Genomic DNA, 24,617 nt, shown 5'->3' with positions numbered 1-24,617 from the left:
TTTCCCCCCTAGCACATTGTGAAATGTCATGGAAGCACACTGTTACCGCAGTTCTTGGGGATGTATCGTTTGAGTGTAGACAACGAAGACTTCTATATGTTGGTAATGAGAAATATGTTCAGCCACAGACTTACAGTTCACAAAAAGTATGATCTTAAGGTGAGCTCATGTATTATGGTTTTCACGTGTGTGTTTTAGCTCTGCATACAAACTGATCGTGGCTCGACTGGGTTTACAAGCATGTCTGAATAATTTTCAAATAACAATCTGATAACAGCATAGCATCCTGCTTGTTGTGAGATTGTACATGCAGAATAAAGCCCATAGATCAGCCCATTTTGCAGTGCCTGTGGCTAGCATTAATGGGAGTACATATACAAATGTGTCCTCATACAGTCGCACCAAACAGCCCTTTTCTGTGTGCTAGGTCCCATGAGACTCAGCTAGCGCCAGGTACTGTGTGTATTTATTTTTTGCCGCAAAATGCATCTTAGTTGCAAATGCGTTCTGACTAGGACACACCAGGTGACTGCTTATTCATTTAATATGTAACACTTGTATTTCTGTGTGCGAATGAGTCTTTTTTTTCTTTTTCTTTTTTTTTTTTTTTTAATTATTATTATTATATTTATTATTTTTCCCCCCACGCCAAGTTCCGTTGTACTACGTATACAGAATCAGTTGCACAGACATACAGGTGTCGCATATCAAATTAATCTGCACAATCTTCTGGTGTGTCTTAATCGCATCATACTGTAGTTCTGTGAATAAGATGCATTTTTTTGGTTAAATAAAACAAACCTAAATAAAGACTGTGCTAACTGTTATGTGGTACCTGGTGGCACAGTCCCGCCAGGCGTCTCGCGTCACATGGCATATTGAGGCTAGTTGTATGAAGACGCATCTATACTTATTAGCATCTTTAAAGGTAAATGTGATCTTCTAAAGGTGCTTACAATGAACAATACAATAGCATTTTCTTTAAGAGTAACTCAAGGGAACCCCAGACATTTTATGCTTTTGTCACTCAGAATCCTTAACAAAATGATGCAATGGTTGTGAATGGGTTTTATTTTCAACCTAGTCATTCTAGGTTTGTGCAGTTTGTTTTGATCTTGCTGATATATATTTGTTGCACTTGTAGTGAATAGCTAGTACAGACTGCAGTGGTTTCCATTTAGAATTGCTGTCTTGAGTGTTATGCTGAATAATAGTAGGAAATTCTGCAAGTGACCAGTTACTTAATAATAATTAATATTATTTATTATTATTAAATATATATATATATATATATATATATATATATATATATATATATATATATATATGATTTTAATGTACTATATTGCTTATTTTCCAGGGCTCTTTAGTTTCTCGTGAAGCAAGTGATAAAGAAAAGGTAAATATAAGTTGGTCATGTCTCTAACCCCAACTCCCGTACTCCTTTGAAATTTATAATTTTCTTGATTTTTGTGCCCTTCTCTATTCATTTTTATTGGTCCATAACCATGAGAGCTGAGAAATAAGGTAGCGTTTTATAATGTGCATTGCTATGAACATTATCTTGCATGTAGCCTTTGGGGTGAATTCCGTTGGGTGTGAAGTTTGGTGAGCAAAAAAAAACCCTTGCGGCCAATTTTAGGTCACCACTGATATGTGTGCTACCAATATCTTCCGTATCCAATTTAAACAAAATGGTTGTGGGTTTTCTGCTTAAAAACCCTGCGCCGTGAGAAAATAAAACCCCTCCAGTAAGCTCTCGGTGGTTTCCAGCATTCTTTGGGAGAGGTATTTCTCAAAGCTGCTGCCTCTTGAGGGGGGGCGCGATCACACGCGCTCGCACACATTACTATACTCACCGCTGCTGCAAGAGTCTGGATACCAGCACTGAAGGAGAGGACACCGCTTCGGAAGTTGAGTAATTACAGACTAATTAAACTAAATTAAACTAATTGTAAATTTCCAATTGCTTCATTAGTCCTTAGAGGGGGTGCTGCCGGGGTAACAAAGTAAGTCCAATCAGACTTGCTCTGGAGGTGCGTGAAAAAGATGCAGTGATTTCTATAGAAATCATCACGTCTCATTTTCTGTCCTCTAGTTGAATAGCAAAACCTCACTGCTGCAGGGAGAACCCCACGCAACAGATTTTTTAAATCTTCAAATTTAAAATTGCTCTCCTAATGTCCTAACAATAAATCTGTAGCTGAATGCTGGTCTTCTGCAGTGTAATGCACAGGTTCTCAAACTCTGTCCTCAGGACCCCACACAGTGCATGTTTTCCAGGTCTCACAGAATCACAAGTGAAATAATTAGCTCCACCTGTGGACCTTTTAATATGTGTCCGTTAGTAATGAATACACCTGTGCACCTGCTGGGTTACCTGCAAAACCTGAGGACCGAGTCTGAGAACCTATGGTGTAATGCATTTGGACACTTTTTATTCTAGTGTTTCTGCAGGAGGGTACAAAGGGTTTCAACAGGGAAACATAGAATTTGACTGCAGATAAGAACCACTTGTCCCACCTAGTCTGCCCCCTTCTCTCTCTTTTTTTTTTTTTTTCCCTTTAGGTTTTGTCAACCCTTTTTGAACCTTAATTGTGAAGACCCCGGGTTCATGTGTGCGTTATTCTCGCTTATCGCTTATCTCCACCTTGAGAAAGGCAGCGTTTACTTCTCCGCATGGTACCCCGGGGTCACTACTGGGTTCTGAGATCACACAGTAAGCACACAATAGCAAGGTACACCGGCACCTTTATTTTCATACACACTAATTATACATGAAAAACCGTAACCAAACTTTGTACATTATTTATAGATAGCATTAACATTGCACGCAATAGGACCATACTAATATAAAAACCACACAAAGCCAAAACCCCTGTCCCTACACAGTCACTAGCCACCTCATTGGCTGATGCTTGTTGCTGGACGGGGCGAGGATGTCTGTCTTGCTGATCCCGGCCGCGTGGCCTGTGTGAATCCACTACTCCTGCGCGTAGGGTACGCTGGAAAAGTCACCCAGCTCCTGCTGGCAGGCTTAAGCCAGGTACATAGGATAGCTCCTGTGGAAGCAATACGCGTGGCTGCATTATCGCTTGCTGGGCCTCAGGTATCCATGCACAGGCTGACAGGACATTCTCCTGGTAGCAGCATGTGCTCTCCAATAAGCGTTCTTCCCACCAGTCTCTGCGGGCCCTTTTGAAACCTTCCAAACTCCCATGATGCTGTGCTCACCTGGTGATGTGGCAGAGTGTCCTGATTGGTGGGATTTAAATTCTGTTTTTAGGATTGTTTCTCAGCGCAGCCTGGAATCCCCCTGTGGCTTTGGAGTCACTAAGTCTAGAAATAGCCTTGTTAGAACAAAGGCAGGTAATTATGCTGATAAGGGGGTAGTTCACATTGGTATAGTAAAATGAGTCACGATTAACCCCTTGTAGTCATTTGTGATGTCACAAGCCCTTCAGCTGACTGAGGTTTCCTGTGAAGGGGGGACTGCGACAGAGGGGTGTCAGCCGTGCACTTCTAATATTGGGATGTAGAGATGGATCTGGATCCAGGCACCAACAGGTAAAGCTTTAGCTGTCCCAGGATGCATTGGAGCCCTCTTCTATAACCCCGTCTCCATGCACATTGAGCTCAGTTTTATAGTTGGTTCCTGCAGTAGCAGGTCACTAAACAGGGGGGCTGTGCAGGCAGCCCTGAAAGCTTCTTCCTTTTTTCTTTTTTTTACAAGAAATGTACCTTTCTTCATGAGCTGGCAGCAGTGTTAGTCAGGGTAACTTCAGCGCTGCAGCTCCATCACCTTCCAAGTGGCGCCACATACTCCCACTGGCTTGCCCAGGTACTTTCGGTGGGGACATCCGCGATCATAGGAATGGCAGTGGAATGATCCCTGGGTTCGCACGGCTGCTACCGGGAGGCAGGTCTCCTAGCGGGGCCCACTATTAAACCGCGGTCTGGGGAGCAGCGCACTGCGCTGGCGTAGGCACTGTCACTGAGCAGGGATTCCACTAGACCACCAGGGCATAAGGGTACAGGTTTAGGTGTATTAACACCTAGTTTAATAAGGCCCTGCAGTACCTGGGGTGAAAGACACGCATAGGGAAGGCGGAAGGCAAAGAATACCACTTTCTGTTCCTTTTGGCCTCAGGGAAAAGCAAGAGATCAGTCATATACTAGAAAGTCTCGCAATCCCAAGCCCAAGGCTAAACAGCCCTGGGCAGCCTGTCAGCCTTCCTCTAATCCTGACAAGCCTGCAGCCTGACTGGCTTTGATAAAGCAGCAGTTAGCTGTGAAACGCGTCAGGTTTGAGCCCGCATCACCTCTTCACGGATTATTCATCACCGCTTGGACCACTGTGGACTCTGCTAAAAGCGCTGCCATTTGAACCCACATCCATATACCAAGGACCGAACTTCATTACAATCACGCAATACTGGTGAGGACTTTCCTGTTTTATTGCTACACTACTGGGACAGATATTCCTCCAGCGTTGAGACTACAAGTTTTCGGCCCAGGGACTGTGCAACAGCCCCAGGATAAGGGACATTTTAATTGAGCGGGTCCTATGGGGACATTGGAGCAAGCGGCATGTGACTAACTTATATTTGTATGGTGACTAGAAGCTCATTGATGCAGTGTGACCTATTTATTTTAATCATTTTACTTTGTATTCTAATTTTAATCTATTAAATATCACTGTATTTCTTAAGACAATCCATCTCAGTTAGCGCTGTCTCATTCTGTTTTTTTGTTTGTATGTACCATTATATAGGTGTGACTAGCCTATTTAGACAGCTGCTCATTACACACAAATTGGAGCCACAGCTATAGCGCCCCTTTCCAACTTAGTTGGTTATTTCTGTTTAGCCTAGGGCTTGGAGGCTTTGGGATAGTGAGACTGTCTAGTGTATGACTGAGAGAACCCAAGGTGGGAGGCCGACTTCTGCACTTTGCCCAGGTCTGGCACACGACCACTTCGGATGCTTGGGTGCTGGAAGAGGTCTCTCGAGGGTACAGAGTCTCACTCAAGGGACGTCCCCCCTCGCCAGTTCTTCACCACGGCCTTCCATCGGTCCCGCTGAAGATGCAAACTGTGGTCGAGTCCCTCCTTCATACAGAAGTGATTGTGCCGGTTCCTCAGTCCCAAAAGGGCAGAGGCTATTACTCGACCCTGTTCTTCGTACCTAAACCCAACGGGTCACACCAGCCTGTACTCCACCTCAAATCTTTGAGCAAGTTTGTGAGAGTATCCAAGTTTCTTATGGAAACTTTGCGCCCTATAGTTCTGGCTATGGAACCCATAGACTATATGGTATCCCTGGATTTACAGGATGCATTTCTGCATTTCTCTGACGTCCTAGTGGATGCTGGGGACTCCGTCAGGACCATGGGGAATAGCGGCTCCGCTGGAGACAGGGCACAAAATTTAAAAGTTTGACCACTAGGTGGTGTGTACTGGCTCCTCCCCCTATGACCCTCCTCCAAGCCTCAGTTAGGTTTTTGTGCCCGTCCGAGCAGGGTGCAATCTAGGTGGCTCTCATAAAGAGCTGCTTAGAGTAAAAGTTTTGATAGTTTTATTATTTTCAGTGAGTCCTGCTGGCAACAGGCTCACTGCAACGAGGGACCTAGGGGAGAAGAAGTGAACTCACCTGCGTGCAGGATGGATTTGCTTCTTAGGCTACTGGACACTAGCTCCAGAGGGACGATCACAGGTACAGCCTGGATGGGTCACCGGAGCCGCGCCGCCGACCCCCTTGCAGATGCCGAAGTAAGAAGAGGTCCAGAAACGGCGGCTGAAGGCTTTTCAGTCTTCATGAGGTAGCGCACAGCACTGCAGCTGTGCGCCATTGCGCTCAGGCACACTTCACACCGGCGGTCACTGAGGGTGCAGGGCGCTGGGGGGGGCGCCCTGGGCAGCAATGTTAATACCTTTCTGGCTAAAAAGAATACATCACATATAGTCCATGAGGCTATATGGATGTATTTCACCCCTGCCAGGTCTCAGAAAAACCGGGAGAAGAGCCCGCCGGAATAGGGGGCGGGGCCTATCTCCTCAGCACACAGCGCCATTTTCCTACACAGCTCCGCTGCTAGGAAGGCTCCCAGGCTCTCCCCTGCACTGCACTACAGAAACAGGGTAAAAAACAGAGAGGGGGGGCATTTTTTGGCGATATTATATATATTTAAGCAGCTATAAGGAAACAACACTTATATAAGGTTGTTCCTATATAATTATAGCGCTTTGGTGTGTGCTGGCAAACTCTCCCTCTGTCTCCCCAAAGGGCTAGTGGGGTCCTGTCTTCTATCAGAGCATTCCCTGTGTGTCTGCTGTGTGTCGGTACGTGTGTGTCGACATGTATGAGGACGATGTTGGTGTGGAGGCGGAGCAATTGCCGGTAATGGTGATGTCACCCCCTAGGGAGTCGACACCGGAATGGATGGCTTTGTTTATGGAATTACGTGATAATGTCAGCACGCTGCAAAAGTCGGTTGACGACATGAGACGACCGGCAAACCAGTTAGTACCTGTACAGGCGTCTCAAACACCGTCAGGGGCTGTAAAACGCCCTTTGCCTCAGTCGGTCGACACAGACCCAGACACGGACACCGAATCTAGTGTCGACGGTGAAGAAACGAACGTATTTTCCAGTAGGGCCACACGTTATATGATCACGGCAATGAAGGAGGCTTTGCATATCTCTGATACTGCAAGTACCACAAAAAGGGGTATTATGTGGGGTCTGAAAAAACTACCTGTAGTTTTTCCTGAATCAGAGGAATTGAATGACGTGTGTGATGAAGCGTGGGTTACCCCTGATAAAAAACTGCTAATTTCAAAGAAGTTATTGGCGTTATACCCTTTCCCGCCAGAGGTTAGGGCGCGCTGGGAAACACCCCCTAGGGTGGACAAGGCGCTCACACGTTTATCCAAACAAGTGGCGTTACCGTCTCCTGATACGGCCGCCCTCAAGGATCCAGCTGATAGGAGGCTGGAAAATACTCTAAAAAGTATATACACACATACTGGTGTTATACTGCGACCAGCAATCGCCTCAGCCTGGATGTGCAGTGCTGTGGTGGCTTGGTCGGATTCCCTGACTGAAAATATTGATACCCTGGATAGGGACAGTATTTTATTGACTATAGAGCAATTAAAGGATGCATTCCTTTTATATGCGAGATGCACAGAGGGATATCTGCACTCTGGCATCAAGAGTAAGTGCGATGTCCATATCTGCCAGAAGAAGTCTATGGACACGACAGTGGTCAGGCGATGCGGATTCCAAACGGCATATGGAAGTATTGCCGTATAAAGGGGAGGAATTATTTGGGGTCGGTCTATCGGATTTGGTAGCCGGGAAGTCCACCTTTTTACCTCAAGTCCCCTCCCAGCAGAAAAAGACGCAGTCTTTTCAGCCGCAGTCCTTTCGTTCCTATAAGAACAAGCGAGCAAAAGGACATTCATATTTGCCCCGAGGCAAAGGAAAGGGTAAAAGACTGCAGCAAGCAGCCCCTTCCCAGGAGCAGAAGTCCTCCCCGGCTTCTGCAAAGGCCTCAGCATGACGCTGGGACCTTACAAGCGGACTCAGGGGCGGTGGGGGGGTCGCCTCAAGAATTTCAGCGCACAGTGGGCTCACTCGCAGGTGGACCCCTGGATCCTGCAGGTAGTATCTCAGGGTTACAGGTTGGAATTCGAGAAGTCTCCCCCTCGCCGGTTCCTAAAATCTGCTTTGCCAACGTCTCCCTCAGACAGGGCGACGGTATTGGAAGCCATTCACAAGCTGTATTCTCAGCAGGTGATAATCAAGGTACCCCTTCTACAACAGGGAAAGGGGTATTACTCCACGCTATTTGTGGTACCGAAGCCGGACGGCTCGGTAAGACCTATTCTAAATCTGAAATCTCTGAACCTGTACATACAAAAATTCAAGTTCAAGATGGAGTCACTCAGAGCAGTGATAGCGAATCTGGAAGAAGGGGATTTTATGGTGTCCTTGGACATCAAGGATGCTTACCTTCATGTCCCAATTTGCCCTTCACACCAAGGGTACCTCAGGTTCGTGGTACAAAACTGTCATTATCAGTTTCAGACGCTGCCGTTTGGATTGTCCACGGCACCCAGGGTCTTTACCAAGGTAATGGCCGAAATGATGGTCCTTCTTCGAAGAGAAGGCGTATTAATTATCCCTTACTTGGACGATCTCCTGATAAGGGCAAGATCCAGAGAACAGCTGGAGGTCGGAGTAGCACTAACTCAAGTAGTGCTCCAACAGCACGGGTGGATTCTGAATTTTCCAAAATCCCAACTGATCCCGACGACACGTCTGCTGTTCTTAGGGATGATTCTGGACACTGTTCAGAAAAAGGTATTTCTTCCGGAGGAGAAAGCCAGGGAGTTATCCGAACTCGTCAGGAACCTCCTAAAACCAGGGACAGTGTCTGTGCATCAATGCACAAGAGTCCTGGGAAAAATGGTGGCTTCTTACGAAGCGATTCCATTCGGCAGATTCCATGCACAAATTTTTCAGTGGGATCTGCTAGACAAATGGTCCGGATCGCATCTGCAGATGCATCAGCGGATAAAATTGTCGACAAGGACAAGGGTCTCTCTGCTATGGTGGTTGCAGAGTGCTCATCTGTTAGAGGGCCGCAGATTCGGCATACAGAACTGGGTCCTAGTGACCACGGATGCCAGCCTGAGAGGCTGGGGAGCGGTCACACAAGGAAGAAACTTCCAGGGCGTGTGGTCAAGCCTGGAAACGTCTCTTCACATAAATATACTGGAACTAAGAGCAATCTACAATGCTCTAAGCCTGGCAAAACCTCTGCTTCAGGGTCAGCCGGTGTTGATCCAGTCGGTCAACATCACGGCAGTCGCCCACGTAAACAGACAGGGCGGCACAAGAAGCAGGAGGGCAATGGCAGAAGCTGCAAGGATTCTTCGCTGGGCGGAAAATCATGTGATAGCACTGTCAGCAGTGTTCATCCCGGGAGTGGACAACTGGGAAGCAGACTTCCTCAGCAGACACGATCTTCACCCGGGAGAGTGGGGACTTCATCCAGAAGTCTTCCACATGATTGTAGTCCATTGGGAAAGACCAATGGTGGACATGATGGCATCCCGCCTCAACAAAAAACTGGACAGGTATTGCGCCAGGTCAAGAGACCCTCAGGCAATAGCTGTGGACGCTCTGGTAACACCATGGGTGTACCAGTCAGTGTATGTGTTCCCTCCTCTGCCTCTCATACCCAAGGTACTGAGAATTATACGGCAAAGGGGAGTAAGAACGATACTAGTGGCTCCGGACTGGCCAAGAAGGACTTGGTACCCGGAACTTCAGGAGATGCTCACGGAAGATCCGTGGCCTCTACCTCTAAGAAGGGATCTGCTTCAGCAGGGACCGTGTCTATTCCAAGACTTACCGCGGCTGCGTTTGACGGCATGACGGTTGAACGCCGGATCCTACGGGAAAAAGGCATTCCGGAAGAGGTCATCCCTACCCTGGTCAAAGCCAGGAAGGAGGTGACTGCACAACATTATCACCGCATTTGGAGAAAATATGTTGCATGGTGTGAGGCCAGGAAGGCCCCGACAGAGGAATTTCAACTGGGTCGATTCCTACATTTCCTGCAAACAGGATTATCTATGGGCCTCAAATTAGGGTCCATTAAGGTTCAAATTTCGGCCCTGTCGATTTTCTTCCAGAAAGAATTGGCTTCAGTTCCTGAAGTCCAGACTTTTGTAAAAGGAGTACTACATATACAGCCCCCGGTTTTGCCCCCAGTGGCACCGTGGGATCTCAATGTAGTTTTGGATTTTCTCAAATCCCATTGGTTTGAGCCACTCAAATCGGTAGATTTGAAATATCTTACATGGAAAGTAACCATGCTACTGGCCCTGGCTTCAGCCAGGAGAGTGTCGGAATTGGCGGCTTTATCGTATAAAAGCCCATATCTGATTTTCCATTCGGACAGGGCAGAATTGAGGACGCGTCCTCATTTTCTGCCTAAGGTGGTATCAGCGTTTTACCTGAACCAGCCTATTGTGGTGCCTGCGGCTACTAGCGATTTGGAGGATTCCAAGTTGCTGGACGTTGTCAGAGCATTGAAAATATATATTTCAATCAATGCCCACTCCACAAGGAAGGTGGGCTCATCTTGGGCGGCTGCCCGAGGGGTCTCGGCATTACAACTCTGCCGAGCAGCTACGTGGTCAGGGGAGAACACGTTTGTAAAATTCTACAAATTTGATACCCTGGCTAAGGAGGACCTGGAGTTCTCTCATTCGGTGCTGCAGAGTCATCCGCACTCTCCCGCCCGTTTGGGAGCTTTGGTATAATCCCCATGGTCCTGACGGAGTCCCCAGCATCCACTAGGACGTCAGAGAAAATAAGAATTTACTCACCGGTAATTCTATTTCTCGTAGTCCGTAGTGGATGCTGGGCGCCCATCCCAAGTGCGGATTGTCTGCAATACTTGTACATAGGCCCTCATTCCGAGTCGTTCGCTCGGTAATTTTCTTCGCATCGCAGTGAAATTCCGCTTAGTACGCATGCGCAATATTCGCACTGCGACTGCGCCAAGTAATTTTACAATGAAGATAGTATTTTTACTCACGGCTTTTTCTTCGCTCTGGCGAACGTAGTGTGATTGACAGGAAATGGGTGTTACTGGGCGGAAACACGGCGTTTTCGGGGCGTGTGGATAAAAACGCTACCGTTTCCGGAAAAAACGCAGGAGTGGCCGGAGAAACGGGGGAGTGCCTGGGCGAACGCTGGGTGTGTTTATGACGTCAAACCAGGAACGACAAGCACTGAACTGAACGCAGATGCCGAGTAAGTCTGAAGCTACTCTGAAACTGCTAAGTAGTTTGTAATCGCAATATTGCGAATACATCGGTCGCAATTTTAAGAAGCTAAGATACACTCCCAGTAGGCGTAGGCTTAGCGTGAGCAACTCTGCTAAATTCGCCTTGCGAGCGATCAACTCGGAATGAGGGCCATAGTTATTGTTACAAAAAAATCGGGTTGTTTATTGTTGTGAGCCATCTTTTCAGAGGCTCCTACGTTATCATACTGTTAACTGGGTTCAGATCACAAGTTGTACAGTGTGATTGGTGTGGCTGGTATGAGTCTTACCCGGGATTCAAAATCCTTCCTTATTGTGTACGCTCGTCCGGGCACAGTATCCTAACTGAGGCTTGGAGGAGGGTCATAGGGGGAGGAGCCAGTACACACCACCTAGTGGTCAAACTTTTAAATTTTGTGCCCTGTCTCCTGCGGAGCCGCTATTCCCCATGGTCCTGACGGAGTCCCCAGCATCCACTACGGACTACGAGAAATAGAATTACCGGTGAGTAAATTCTTATTATTCCTATCGCCAAGTTACATCAGCAGTTCCTGTGATTTGCTATTGGCAATCTACATTACCAATTCCAGGCTCTTCCATTTGGACTGGCGACAGCTCCTCGTATCTTCACAAAGGTTATGACTGCTTACCTCCATCACCCGAGGATCAGTATCCTGCCATACCTGGACGATATTCTGATCCTGGCAAAGTCACAGGAAGTTCTCCTCGGTCATCTCCAACTGACGGTAACTTTCCTTCAAGCCGATGGGTGGAGAATAAATTAGAGAAAGTCCTCCCTGGTTCCATCTGAGAGCATGGTACACCTAGGGGCACTTCTGGACACCCACCGTCAAAGACTTTCTTTCTCCAGACATAGTACTGAAAATTCAGGACAGGATACGACACTTCCTACGTCACCCCAGAGTGTCAGTACACTCGGCAATGCAAGTGCTTGGTCTGATGGTGTTGTCCTTCGACATGATAGAGAACGATCAGTTTCATTCTCTCCCTCTACAATGTTTGATCCTATCCAGGTGGTACGGCCTGCCTTATTGGATTAGATCTCAGATGATCTCCTTGACTCAGGAGGTTCACTCGTCACTGTGCTGCAGGACCAGCAGTTGAGCATAGGCCGTCCCTTCTGAAACCCCAACTGGGTCCTTCTAACAACGGGCACCAGTCTTTGGGGTTGGGGAGCGGTGACCGAGCAATACTCCTTTCAGGGTCGTTGGACCAGGGAACAATCCCTGCTTCACATCAATATTCTGAAATTGAGAGCAGTGTTCAATGAACTGTCTGTCTCTTCCACAGGTACAGAACAGGCCTGTTCAAGTACAATCAGACAATGCCACCACGGTGGCCTACATCAACCTTCAAGGCAGTACCCGAAACCAGATGGCTATGTTGGAAGTATCCAAGATCCTTCAATGGGCAGAACGACATCTACCAACCATATCGGCAGTATTCATTCCAGGCGCCCTAAACTGTGAAGCGGACTTCCTCAGTCGCCAGGACGTTCACTCCGTAGAGAAGTCTTCCAACTCCTGGTAGACAGAACGGGGCCTCCCAGACGTGGACCTCATGGCGTCTCAACACAATCACAAGGTTCAAATCTTTGGATCACGAACCAAGGATCCTCGGGCGGCATTCAAGGAAGCATTGGCAGTCCCGTGGAACTTTCCTCTGCCTTACATATTCCCTCCAATGTCACTTCTGCCCAGGGTCCTTCCGATGTTCAAACAAGAAGGAGGAATTCTCATTGTGATCGCTTCAGCATGGCTCAGACATCACTGGTTTCAGACCTACAGGGACTATCTGCAGAGCCTCACCTTCTGCTTCCTCAGCAATAAGACCTTCTACAGCAGGGCCCTTGTCTGTATTCAGACCTGGCCAGATTGGCTTTGACGGCGTGGCTTTTGAAGCATCACTCCTAAGAACCAATGGGTTCTATGAGGCTGTTGTTTAGACTATTCTGAAGGCCCGCAAATCTGCCTCTGTGCGGATTTATTACAGAGTATGACATTCTTACTTCTCCTGGTGTGCTGTTAAGAATTATGATGCCTCTATGTACAGAACTTCCAGAATTCTGGCTTTCTCCAGAGTGGTTTGGACTTAAGCCTATGGCTTGCTTTTCTCAAGGTACACGTCTGCCTTGTCAGTATGGTTCCAACGCAAGATTGCCTCCATGCCTGATGTACTCACGTTCCTTCAGGGTGTGGTATGTATTCAGCCTCCCTATGTCCCTCCAGTGGCTCCATGGGACCTGCCTGATGTACTGAAAGCTCTTCAAGAGACTCTGATCGAGCCTCTTAAATCAGTAGACCTAAAATGGCTTACGACCAAAGTCATTTTCTTGCTGGCTATTGCCTCTGCAAGGAGGGTTTCGGACTTAGGTGCGTTGTCCTGTCGTCGTCCCCCATTTTTAATTTTTCACAGTGACAGGTCCGTCTCCGAACTAGGTCTGGTTACCTACCTAAGGTGGTTTCATCCTTTCACCTTTAACCATGAGATTGTGGTTCTGGCCTTTATATCTTCAGTCTTGTAGGCTTAAGATCGGTATTTGGATGTGGTTAGGGCCCTACGTATATACATGGACTGTTCAACCCCCATTAGACGGCCTGATGCCCTCTTTGTACTGTTTTGGTTGTCACAAATGCGGCTGGCCTGCTCATAAGCAGACACTGGCCAGATGGATTAGAATAAGCAAGCTGGTCATCCAGTTACAGCTTTTGAACAAGGCCCATTCTACTCGTTCTGTAGTACCTTCTTGGGCGGCCTGCCGCGGCGCATCCGCAGAACAATTGTGCAGGGTGGCTACGTGTACTTCAGTGAACACGTTTCTTTGGTTCTATGTCTTTGATACCTTCGCCTCCTAGGATGCTTCCTTTGGACCGTGGATTTTCACATCCGCTGAAGCGCATCACCTCCCTTGAGTACTGCTTTAGGACATCCCCGATGTTTCCCTACGGAAACCCTATGTACGCGGCAGAAAATGAGTTATGGTAGACATACCATGGTTAACTCTTTTTCTGCAAAGTACATAGGTTCCACAGTGCACCCACCCTGACGCACCTATGCTTCTTTGGGTGTGTATGACATTAGCCACCGGTTCCCTCTCCTATCGGTGAGAATGTGTTCTTATGTGACAAACATCGTCCTCCTCTCTTGCCTACTTCCTGCATTGGACTGTTTAACAAAACTGAGCTCACAGTGCCTGGAGGCGGGTTTATAGAAGAGGGTCCCAATGCATCCTGGGACAGCTAAAGCTTTACCTGTTGGTGCCTGGATCCAGGTCCATCTCTACACCCCGATGTTTCCCTGTGGAACCTATGTACTTCGCAGAAAGAGAGTTAACCATGGTAAGTCTACCATAACTCTTATTATTATTATTTTTTGGTTGACCAGGCTATATCAACATTGCCATATATACATGTGTACACCCCAAATGGCCACAGGTGGTTGTTCTGCCAAACTACAGCATTCTGTGTTGATTTGTAGCTCTCGTTAGTTTGTTTGTGACTTGTTATGGTCACACTAATGGACAGTATGGAAAATGGATTGTTAGTTGAACAGTTTAAACAATTTAAATAAAATGTGTGTGTGTATATATATATATATATATATATATATATATATATATATATATATATATATATATAATATATTTTTTTTTTATTTTTTTTTTTTATGTGTAATTAAATGCTAGATTTTAGGTTTTCTTGACAATTATAATATGCAGAATAATTGGTTTCAACCAGTGACTTGGATTTGACCTCTTCATTGAGTTCATTGCCTGACCTGGATGTGGTGGTATGGTTGCCAACAACTTTCTGTTAATCTGTTGTTTGGCCTAACGCATGATTTGTGCAATTGGAGTCTCCAGGCTTAAATGGCATATAAATCGTGCCTTTCAGCAAACATGGTCACCCTTTCCAGCACTCACTTGCAGATTGCAGAAAGTGGGTACTGCTTTACGGTGCATAAGGTGAAATGAGCTCACCGTTATAGTTTATCTTCTACATAGATTTAGCTCCATAATTAACCTGCCAGTATATTTTTGGTTTGTGAGAGGAAACAGAGTACCCGTAGGAAACCCACGCAAGTACAGGAGGAATATACAAACTCCACATAGTTACGGCCATGGTTTAAATCGAACCAATGACCTCAATACTAACCATTACACCACCCGTGCTGCCAAATTATGGATGGCCAAATTACTAAAGTAATGTAAAATAGCCCACAAAAGTGCACTTCCAGTGCAGCTGAATCGTAAGGGCCAGCAGAGGTGATTAGCCAACCTGATATTTCCTTTCTGTTTGAACAGGCTGTGTGTGGGCAACATTTTATTTTTTGTTTTTTCCCCTTTTTTCTTCTGCTCACATTTTTTCTATTTACTATAACTATTAAAAAAGAAAGGTGTGTGAGATGTGGCAGTCTGCAATTAATACACCTGTGCGCCAAACATGAGATGCAAAAATTTGCTTTGTCATCAATCCCTGAGGATCAGATTTAAGAAATAGGCTTTAGTGGCATTTATATATTGGTTTTTGGCTCTCTAGCCCATAATCCCCCTTATCTACTACCAATTACTACATTTCAGTCTTATTCACATGCGATTTCTCACTATAGATCAGGAGTGTGGCCTGATGATAGCATACCATCACTGAGTGCATGTTCGGTCTGCAAGTATCATAGAGGCAGATACATAAGTGAGTGTAAATGCTGCTCACTGGTAATTACAACACTTTGCCATGAGTACTTTAAAGAAGAAGGGATGTAGTGCTGCAAGGGTGACATGTCATTCGTTGCTCTCTCATCGTTCCTTTATTTAGCCTGCACAGAAGTATAGCGACCTGAAACGGTCATGTTGTGAGTTTTCTCTTTCATATAAGGAATACAGTATGTTGTGCAGCTCGAATTCATGTTTAAAGCATTGCCAGAATTAAATTGTAGTGTATTAGCCAGGGCTCTTGCTTCTCAGCTTAATATTTGCTTGTCATTTCTTGCCACATAAAGTAAATCCCATGGATGTGGAAAAGTCCGTATTTGGTTGTCATTAAAACTAAAGCTCCCAGAAAGAGCAGTTATAGCCTGCTATAAATAAATGTAACATTACATAATTTACTGGTTCAATCTGTTTTTTATTTCCCCCTCCTTAAGGAAAATCTTGTAAGGAGACAACTACTGCCCTCTCATTCCATGATGATTAATTTGACTGTCAAACCCCACCCTTTAGGTCATATAAATATTATTATACATGTATTTTTTATTTGAACAAAAATAACACTCTTACCCTATTTGCAAGCAACGTTCACATATGTTGTGTTTTTTTTAATATGGTTGAAATCGGTCCGTAACATATACACTGCTCAAAAAAATAAAGGGAACACTAAAATAACACATCCTAGATCTGAATTAATGAAATATTCTTATTAAATACTTTGTTCTTTAAATAGTTGAATGTGCTGACAACAAAATCACACAAAAATTATCAATGGGAAATCAAATTTATTACATGGAGGTCTGGATTTGGAGTCCCACTCAAAATTAAAGTGGGAAAACACACTACAGGCTGATCCAACTTTGATGTAATGTCCTTAAAACAAGTCAAAATGAGGCTCGGTAGTGTGTGTGGCCTCCACGTGCCTTTATGACCTCCCTACAATGCCTGGGCATGCTCCTGATGAGGTGGCGGATGGTCTCCTGAGGGATCGCCTCCCAGACCTGGACTAAAGCATCCGCCAACTCCTGGACTGTCTGTGGTGGATGGAGCGAAACATGATGTCCCAGATGTGCTCAATTGGAATCAGGTCTGGGGAACGGGCGGGCCAGTCCATAGCATCAATGCCTTCGCCTTGCAGGAACTGCTGACACACTCCAGCCACATGAGGTTTAGCATTGTCTTGCATTAGGAGGAACCCAGGGCCAACCGCACCAGCATATGGTCTCACAAGGGGTATGAGGATCTCATCTCTGTACCTAAAGGCAGTCAGGATACCTCTGGCAAGCACATGTAGGGCTGTGCGGCCCCCCAAAGAAATGCCACCCCACACCATTACTGACCCACTGCTAAAACCGGTCATGCTGGAGGATGTTGCAGGCAGCAGAACGTTCTCCTTGGCGTCTCCAGACTCTGTCACGTCTGTCACATGTGCTCAGAGAGAACCTGCTTTCATCTGTGAAGAGCACAGGGCGCCAGTGGCGAATTTGCCAATCTTGGTGTTCTCTAGCAAATGCCAAACATCCTGCACGGTTTTGGGCTGTAAGCACAACCCCCACCTGTGAATATTGAGCCCTCATACCACCCTCATGGAGTCTGTTTCTGATCGTTTGAGTAGACACATGCACATTTGTGGCTTGCTGGAGGTCATTTTGCAGGGCTCTGGCAGTGCTCCTCCTATTCCTCCTTGCACAAAGGCGGAGGTAGCGGTCCTGCTGCTGGGTTGTTGCCCTCCTACGGCCTCCTCCACATCTCCTGATGTACTGGCCTGTCTCCTGGTAGCGCCTCCATGCTCTGCACACTACGCTGACAGACACCGCAAACCTTCTTGCCACAGCAAACCTTCTTGCCACAGCTCACATTGATGTGCCATCCTGGATGAGCTGCACTAGCTGAGCCACTTGTGTGGGTTGTAGACTCCGTCTCATGCTACCACTAGAGTGAAAGCACCGCCAGCTTTCAAAAGTGACCAAAACATCAGCCAGAAAGCATAGGAGCTGAGAAGTGGTCTGTGGTCACCACCTGCAGAACAACTCCTTTATTGGGGGTGTCTTGCTAATTGCCTATAATTTCCACCTGTTGTGTATTCCATTTGCACAACAGCATGTGAAATTGATAGTCAGTGTTGCTTCCTAAGTGGACAGTTTGATTTCACAGAAGTGTGATTGACCTGAAGTTACATTGTGTTTAAGTGTTCCCTTTATTTTTTTGAGCAGTGTATTTAAAATTATATCCAATACAAATTTTTTTTTTTAAATAAAAATTCTAAAAATATGTATTTTTTTCTTTTATAATAAACATTGGAACAAACATTGCAACCATTGTGACTTCACATTACAGAGCAAAGGTGAGGGCTGCTTGTTAACATTTCCCCTGCAGTTGCTAATGTCTGCAGTCGCAGAATGGTAGGTACTGATGGGCTGACCGATCAGTAGTCATCGGCATCACGACAGGCACTGAGGGGAGGAAAACGGGGGGGTTAGATCCCGTTGATAGCGGCGGCTGCAGGAAGATTCTCTTCCTGCAGTTGCACGGTGGGCTTTCTGACTGCGACCATGTCAGGTAAAGTCCATTTGATGCAATGATTGGCTTGTAATTGGCATTGCATGTGTGGGGAAGTTGCACAGTGAAACATAGTTTATTATTGCATGCTCTCTGGTGTTTAACTCCTTTGATCATTTGGTCATTGTGGTCAGGTGTACTATATCTTTACATTTAGGGAGGTGTATTCATGGTGTAAAGGACACAGTGTGGTTCCTGATTAGTAAATATATATGATATATATATATATATATATATATATTTATATTAATAATAAAACACTGTGCAACATCCCCAAACAGGTAATTTCAACTTTAAACTTGTCATTTATTTTGTACAGTCTGGCCATGGCTACTAATAACCTGCACACAAAATTCTTAAAGCTATGTGTGCAAATGCTAGGAGCTTAGGAGACAAAATTCCAGAGTTAATTGCGATAATGACAAGGGATAACTTGGATTTTGTGGCAATTACAGAGTCATGGTGCAATGAAAATCAATACTGGGACATAGCTTGGAAGGAGTGCAGGAGAGGTGGGAAAAACTGAAAAGTGCAATACTAAGTGCAACTGATCTTTGTATCAAAAGGGTTAGGAAAAGCACCAGGAAAAGGAAGCCAGTGTGGTTCACAAAAGAAGTATCAACTAGTGTGTAAGCAAAGAAGATGGCTTTTAGGAAATACAAACAGACTCAAAATAATAATGACAAAGAGGTGTATCTTGACAGACGGAAGGATGCTAAGAAAGTGATCAGACGTGCAAAGGCAGAAGCTGAGGAGAAAATGGCCCAGTCAGTAGATAAAGGGGGCAAAACTTTTTTTTAAGTATATAAGTGAAAGGAGAAAATCAAATGGAAGAATAATAAGACTTAAGACAGAGAGTGAGCATTTGGTGGAGGGTGACAATAGCAGATCACCTAAATAATTAATTATTTTTGCTCAGTATTTACTACAGAAGAAGGGATGGGGCCACAGTTAAGTTGCAAGGACATTCATAAAAATAAGGTAGACAAAAGTACATTTACAGAGGAGAAGGTCCTAACAGAACTTTCACAACTAAAAGTGGATAAATCAATGGGACCAGATGGGATACACCCAAGAATACTCAAAGAGCTAAAAGATGTGCTGGTTACACCTTTAACAGAATTATTTAACCAGTCACTAAATACAGGTGCTATTTCAGAGGACTGGAAAAGAGCAAATGTAGTTCCACTGCACAAAAGTGGAAGCAAGCAAGAAGCAAGTAACTACAGACCAGTAAGCCTTACATCAGTAGTAGGGAAAGTAATGGAAAAACTATTAAAAGAAAGAGTTGTGGAATATCTTAAATCAAACCACTTACAGGATCCAAAACAGCATGGCTTTACTGGTGGGAGATCATGCCAAACAAATATTATTGACTTTTTTGACTCTGTGACAAAAATAATAGATCAAGGGGGAGCTGTAGGTGTAGCATATCTAGACTTTAGTAAGGCATTTGACACTGTCCCACATCGCAGACTGCCAAATAAACTTGAAAGCGTGGGGGTGGATTTTAAAACGGTTAAATGGATAAGAACCTGGTTGCAGGATAGGAAACAGACAGTTGTAGTTAATGGAGTGCAATCTATGGAGGAAATGTTACCAGTGGAGTACCCCAGGGATCTGTACTTGGTCCAGTTCTCTTTAATATCTTTGTTGGTGACATTGCAGATGGTATTGAAGGGAAGGTATGCCTTTTTGCAGATGATACAAAGATATGCAACAGGGAGGGGTAAAACAAATGATTGATGACCTAGGTAGGCTTGAGAAATGGTCAAGAACGTGGCAACTACAGTTTAATGCTAAAAAATGCAAAATCATGCACTTGGGTCTCAAAAACCCAAAGGCTAAGTATAGTATCAAGGGTACTATAATGGAAACTACTGAGGAGGAAAGGGATTTAGGAGTCACTATTTCAAGTGACTTGAAGGCAGGAAAGCAATGCAACAAAGCAATGAGAAAGGCAAGTCAGATGCTTGGTTGCATAAGTAGAGGAATCGGTAGTAGGAAAAAAGAAGTGATAATGCCACTGTATAGGTCATTGGTGCGGCCCCATCTGGAATACTGTGTCCAGTTCTGGAGACCATATCTCCAGAAGGATATAAATACATTAGAGAGTGTACAAAGAAGAGCAACTAAAATGGTGCATGGCCTACAGAAAACATATCCAGAAAGACTAAGAAATCTCAATATGTATAGTTTGAAGTAGAGAAGAGAGAGGGGGGACATGATAGAAACTTTCAAATAATAAATACATTAGATAGTGTACAAAGAAGGGCAACTAAAATGGTGCATGGCCTACATCACAAAACATACCGGAAAGGCTAAAAGATCTTAACATGTATAGTTTAGAGGAGAGAAGGGAAAGGGGGGACATGATAGAAAATTTCAAATATATCAAGGGTCTTAACAAAGTTCAGGAGGGAAACATTCTTCATAGGGAGAGAAATCTTAGAACTCGAGGACATACACTGAGACTGGATGAGGGGAGGTTCAGGGGAAATTTAAGAAAAATTACTTCACAGAAAGGGTAATGGATAAGTGGAATAGTCTCCCATCAGAGGTGGTAGAGGCTAAGACTGTAGAGCAATTTAAACATGCTTGGGATAGGCATATGACTATCCTTACAAAGAATTAAGGTTCAAAAAGGGTTGAGATTGCCTAAAGGATAAAAAAAAAAAGGGGGGGCAGACTAGATGGGCCAAGTTGTTCTTATCTGCCGTCAAATTCTATGTTTCTCTGACGTCCTAGTGGATGCTGGGGACTCCGTAAGGACCATGGGGAATAGCGGCTCCGCAGGAGACTGGGCACATCTAAAGAAAGCTTTAGGATCACCTGGTGTGCACTGGCTCCTCCCCCTATGACCCTCATCCAAGCCTCAGTTAGATTTCTGTGCCCGACGAGAAGGGTGCACACTAGGGGCTCTCCTGAGCTCTTTGTGAAAGTTTTAGTTTAGGTTTATATTTTCAGTGAGACCTGCTGGCAACAGGCTCACTGCATCGAGGGACTAAGGGGAGAAGAAGCGAACTCACCTGCGTGCAGAGTGGATTGGGCTTCTTAGGCTACTGGACATTAGCTCCAGAGGGACGATCACAGGTTCAGCCTGGATGGGTCACCGGAGCCGCGCCGCCGTCCCCCTTACAGAGCCAGAAGAGCGAAGAGGTCCGGAAAAATCGGCGGCAGAAGACGATCCTGTCTTCAGATAAGGTAGCGCACAGCACCGCAGCTGTGCGCCATTGCTCTCAGCACACTTCACACTCCGGTCACTGAGGGTGCAGGGCGCTGGGGGGGGCAGCGCCCTGAGACGCAATAAATCGATAAAAAACCTTATATGGCTAAAATAAATGCATCACATATAACTCCTGGGCTATATGGATGCATTTAACCCCTGCCAAAACATACAGAAAAAGGATGATAAGGACGCCGAGAAAGGGGCGGAGCCTATCTCCTCAGCACACTGGCGCCATTTTCCCTCACAGCTCAGTTGGAGGGAAGCTCCCTGGCTCTCCCCTGCAGTCACTACACTACAGAAAGGGGTTAAAAAAGAGAGGGGGGCACAAATTAGGCGCAGTATATAACAATACAGCAGCTATAAAGGGAAAAACACTTATATAAGGTTATCCCTGTGTATATATATATATATAGCGCTCTGGTGTGTGCTGGCAAACTCTCCCTCTGTCTCCCCAAAGGGCTAGTGGGGTCCTGTCCTCTATCAGAGCATTCCCTGTGTGTGTGCTGTGTGTCGGTACGTTGGTGTCGACATGTATGAGGAGAAAAATGATGAGGAGACGGAGTAGAGTGTCTGAAATAGTGTTGTCACCCCCTAGGGGGTCGACACCTGAGTGGATGTACTGTTGAAATTGCGTGACAGTGTCAGCTTTGTATAAAAGACAGTGGTTGACATGAGACAGCCGGCTACTCAGCTTGTGCATGTCCAGACGTCTCATACAGGGGCCCTAAAGCGCCCGTTACCTCAGATACAGACGCCGACAAGGGTACTGACTCCTGTGTCGACGGTGAAGAGACAACCGTGATTTCTCTAACGTCCTAGTGGATGCTGGGGACTCCGTCAGGACCATGGGGATTAGCGGCTCCGCAGGAGACAGGGCACATCTAAAGAAAGCTATTAGGATCACATGGTGTGTACTGGCTCCTCCCCCCATGACCCTCCTCCAACCCCCAGTTAGGTTTTTGTGCCCGTCCGAGCAGGGTGCAATCTAGGTGGCTCTCCTAAAGAGCTGCTTAGAAAAAGTTTTTTTAGGTTTTAAATCTCAGTGAGTCCTGCTGGCAACAGGCTCACTGCATCGAGGGACTTAGGGGAGAGATTTTCAACTCGCCTGCGTGCAGGATGGATTGGAGTCTTAGGCTACTGGACATAGCTTCAGAGGGAGTCGGAACACAGGTCATCCTGGGGTTCGTCCCGGAGCCGCGCCGCCGACCCCCCTTACAGATGCTGAAGATCGGAGGTCCGGAAACAGGCGGCAGAAGACTCTTCAGTCTTCATGAAGGTAGCGCACAGCACGGCAGCTGTGCGCCATTGTTGCTACACACTTCTCACTGACCAGTCACGGAGGGTGCAGGGCGCTGCTGGGGGCGCCCTGGGCAGCAATATTAAATACCTTTAGTGGCAAAGAATACATCACATATAGCCATTAAGGCTATATGTATGTATTTAACCCAGGCCAGATTTCTCAAAACCCGGGAGAAAAGCCCGCCGGAAAAGGGGCGGAGCTTATTCTCCTCAGCACTCAGCGCCATTTTCCTGCTCAGCTCCGCTGTGAGGAAGGCTCCCAGGACTCTCCCCTGCACTACAGAAACAGGGTAACAAAGAGAAGGGGGGCATAAATTGGCGATATTTATATATTAAAAGCGCTTATAACAAAAACAACACCTTTTAGGGTTGTTTATATACATTTATAGCGCTTTTGGTGTGTGCTGGCAAACTCTCCCTCTGTCTCCCCAAAGGGCTAAGGGGGTCCTGTCTTCGATTAGAGCATTCCCTGTGTGGCTGCTGTGTGTCGGTACGTGTGTGTCGACATGTATGAGGACGATGTTGGTGTGGAGGCAGAGCAATTGCCGGTAATGGTGATGTCACCCCCTAGGGAGTCGACACCGGAATGGATGGCTTTAGTTATGGAATTACGTGATAATGTTAGTACATTACAAAAGTCAGTAGACGAAATGAGACGGCCGGAAAACCAGTCAGTACCGGCTCAGGCGTCTCAGACACCGTCAGGGGCTGTAAAACGTCCCTTACCTCAGTCAGTCGACACGGGTACCGACACAGATGAATCTAGTGTCGACGGTGAAGAAACAAACGTATTTTCCAACAGGGCCACACGTTATATGATCACGGCAATGAAGGAGGCTTTGCAGATCTCTGATACTGCTGGTACCTCAAAAAGGGGTATTATGTGGGGGGTGAAAAAACTACCTGTAGCTTTTCCAGAATCGGAGGAATTGAATGACGTGTGTGATGAAGCGTGGGTTAACCCAGATAGAAAACTGCTAATTTCTAAGAAGTTATTGGCATTATACCCTTTCCCACCAGAGGTTAGGACGCGCTGGGAAACACCCCCTAGGGTGGATAAGGCGCTCACACGTTTATCAAAGCAAGTGGCGTTGCCGTCTCCTGATACGGCCGCCCTCAAGGATCCAGCGGATAGGAGGCTGGAAACTCACCTGAAAAGTATATACACTCATACTGGTGTTATACTGCGACCGGCAATAGCCTCAGCCTGGATGTGCAGTGCTGGGGTAGTGTGGTTGGATTCCCTGACTGAAAATATTGATACCCTGGATAGGGACAGTATTTTATTGACTCTAGAGCAATTAAAGGATGCGTTTCTTTATATGCGAGATGCTCAGAGGGATATTTGTACTCTAGCATCAAGAGTAAGTGCGATGTCCATATCTGCCAGAAGAAGTTTATGGACGCGACAGTGGTCAGGTGATGCGGATTCCAAAAGGCATATGGAAGTGTTGCCATATAAAGGAGAGGAATTATTTGGGGTCGGTCTATCGGATCTGGTGGCCACGGCAACTGCCGGCAAATCCACTTTTTTACCTCAGACCCCCTCCCAACAGAAAAAGACACCGTCTTTTCAGCCGCAGTCCTTTCGCTCCTATAAAAACAAGCGAGCAAAAGGACAGTCTTATCTGCCGCGAGGCAGAGGAAAGGGTAAGAGAGGGCAGCAAGCAGCCCCTGCCCAGGACCAGAAGCCCGCCCCGGGTTCTACAAAGCCATCAGCATGACGCTGGGGCTTTACAAGCGGACTCAGGAGCGGTGGGGGGTCGACTAAAGATTTTCAGCAATCAGTGGGCTCGCTCACAGGGGGACCCGTGGATCCTGCAGATAGTATCTCAGGGTTACATGTTGGAGTTCGAAAGGTCTCCCCCTCGCCGGTTCCTAAAGTCTGCTTTACCAACGTCTCCGTCAGAAAGGACGACGGTATTGGAAGCCATTCACAAGCTGTATTCTCAGCAG

General features: G+C 46.1%; 1 protein-coding gene across 3 annotated transcripts in view; it reads left to right on the top strand.

Annotated features, from left to right (window-relative positions):
• Window positions 1–24,617, top strand: part of PIP4K2C (phosphatidylinositol-5-phosphate 4-kinase type 2 gamma) — a 152,710-nt gene that overhangs the window by 91,395 nt on the left and 36,698 nt on the right. For all 3 annotated transcript variants that reach the window (XM_063952346.1, XM_063952345.1, XM_063952344.1), the window contains exons 5-6: window positions 13–159; window positions 1,361–1,399. In XM_063952346.1, coding sequence (XP_063808416.1) covers window positions 13–159; window positions 1,361–1,399 — 186 coding nt within the window. The remainder of the gene's footprint in view (window positions 1–12; window positions 160–1,360; window positions 1,400–24,617) is intronic.

Source organism: Pseudophryne corroboree, chromosome 2 (assembly GCF_028390025.1).
Source record: "Pseudophryne corroboree isolate aPseCor3 chromosome 2, aPseCor3.hap2, whole genome shotgun sequence".
Lineage (NCBI taxonomy): Eukaryota > Metazoa > Chordata > Amphibia > Anura > Myobatrachidae > Pseudophryne > Pseudophryne corroboree.
This window is presented reverse-complemented; position numbering and strand designations above follow the sequence as displayed.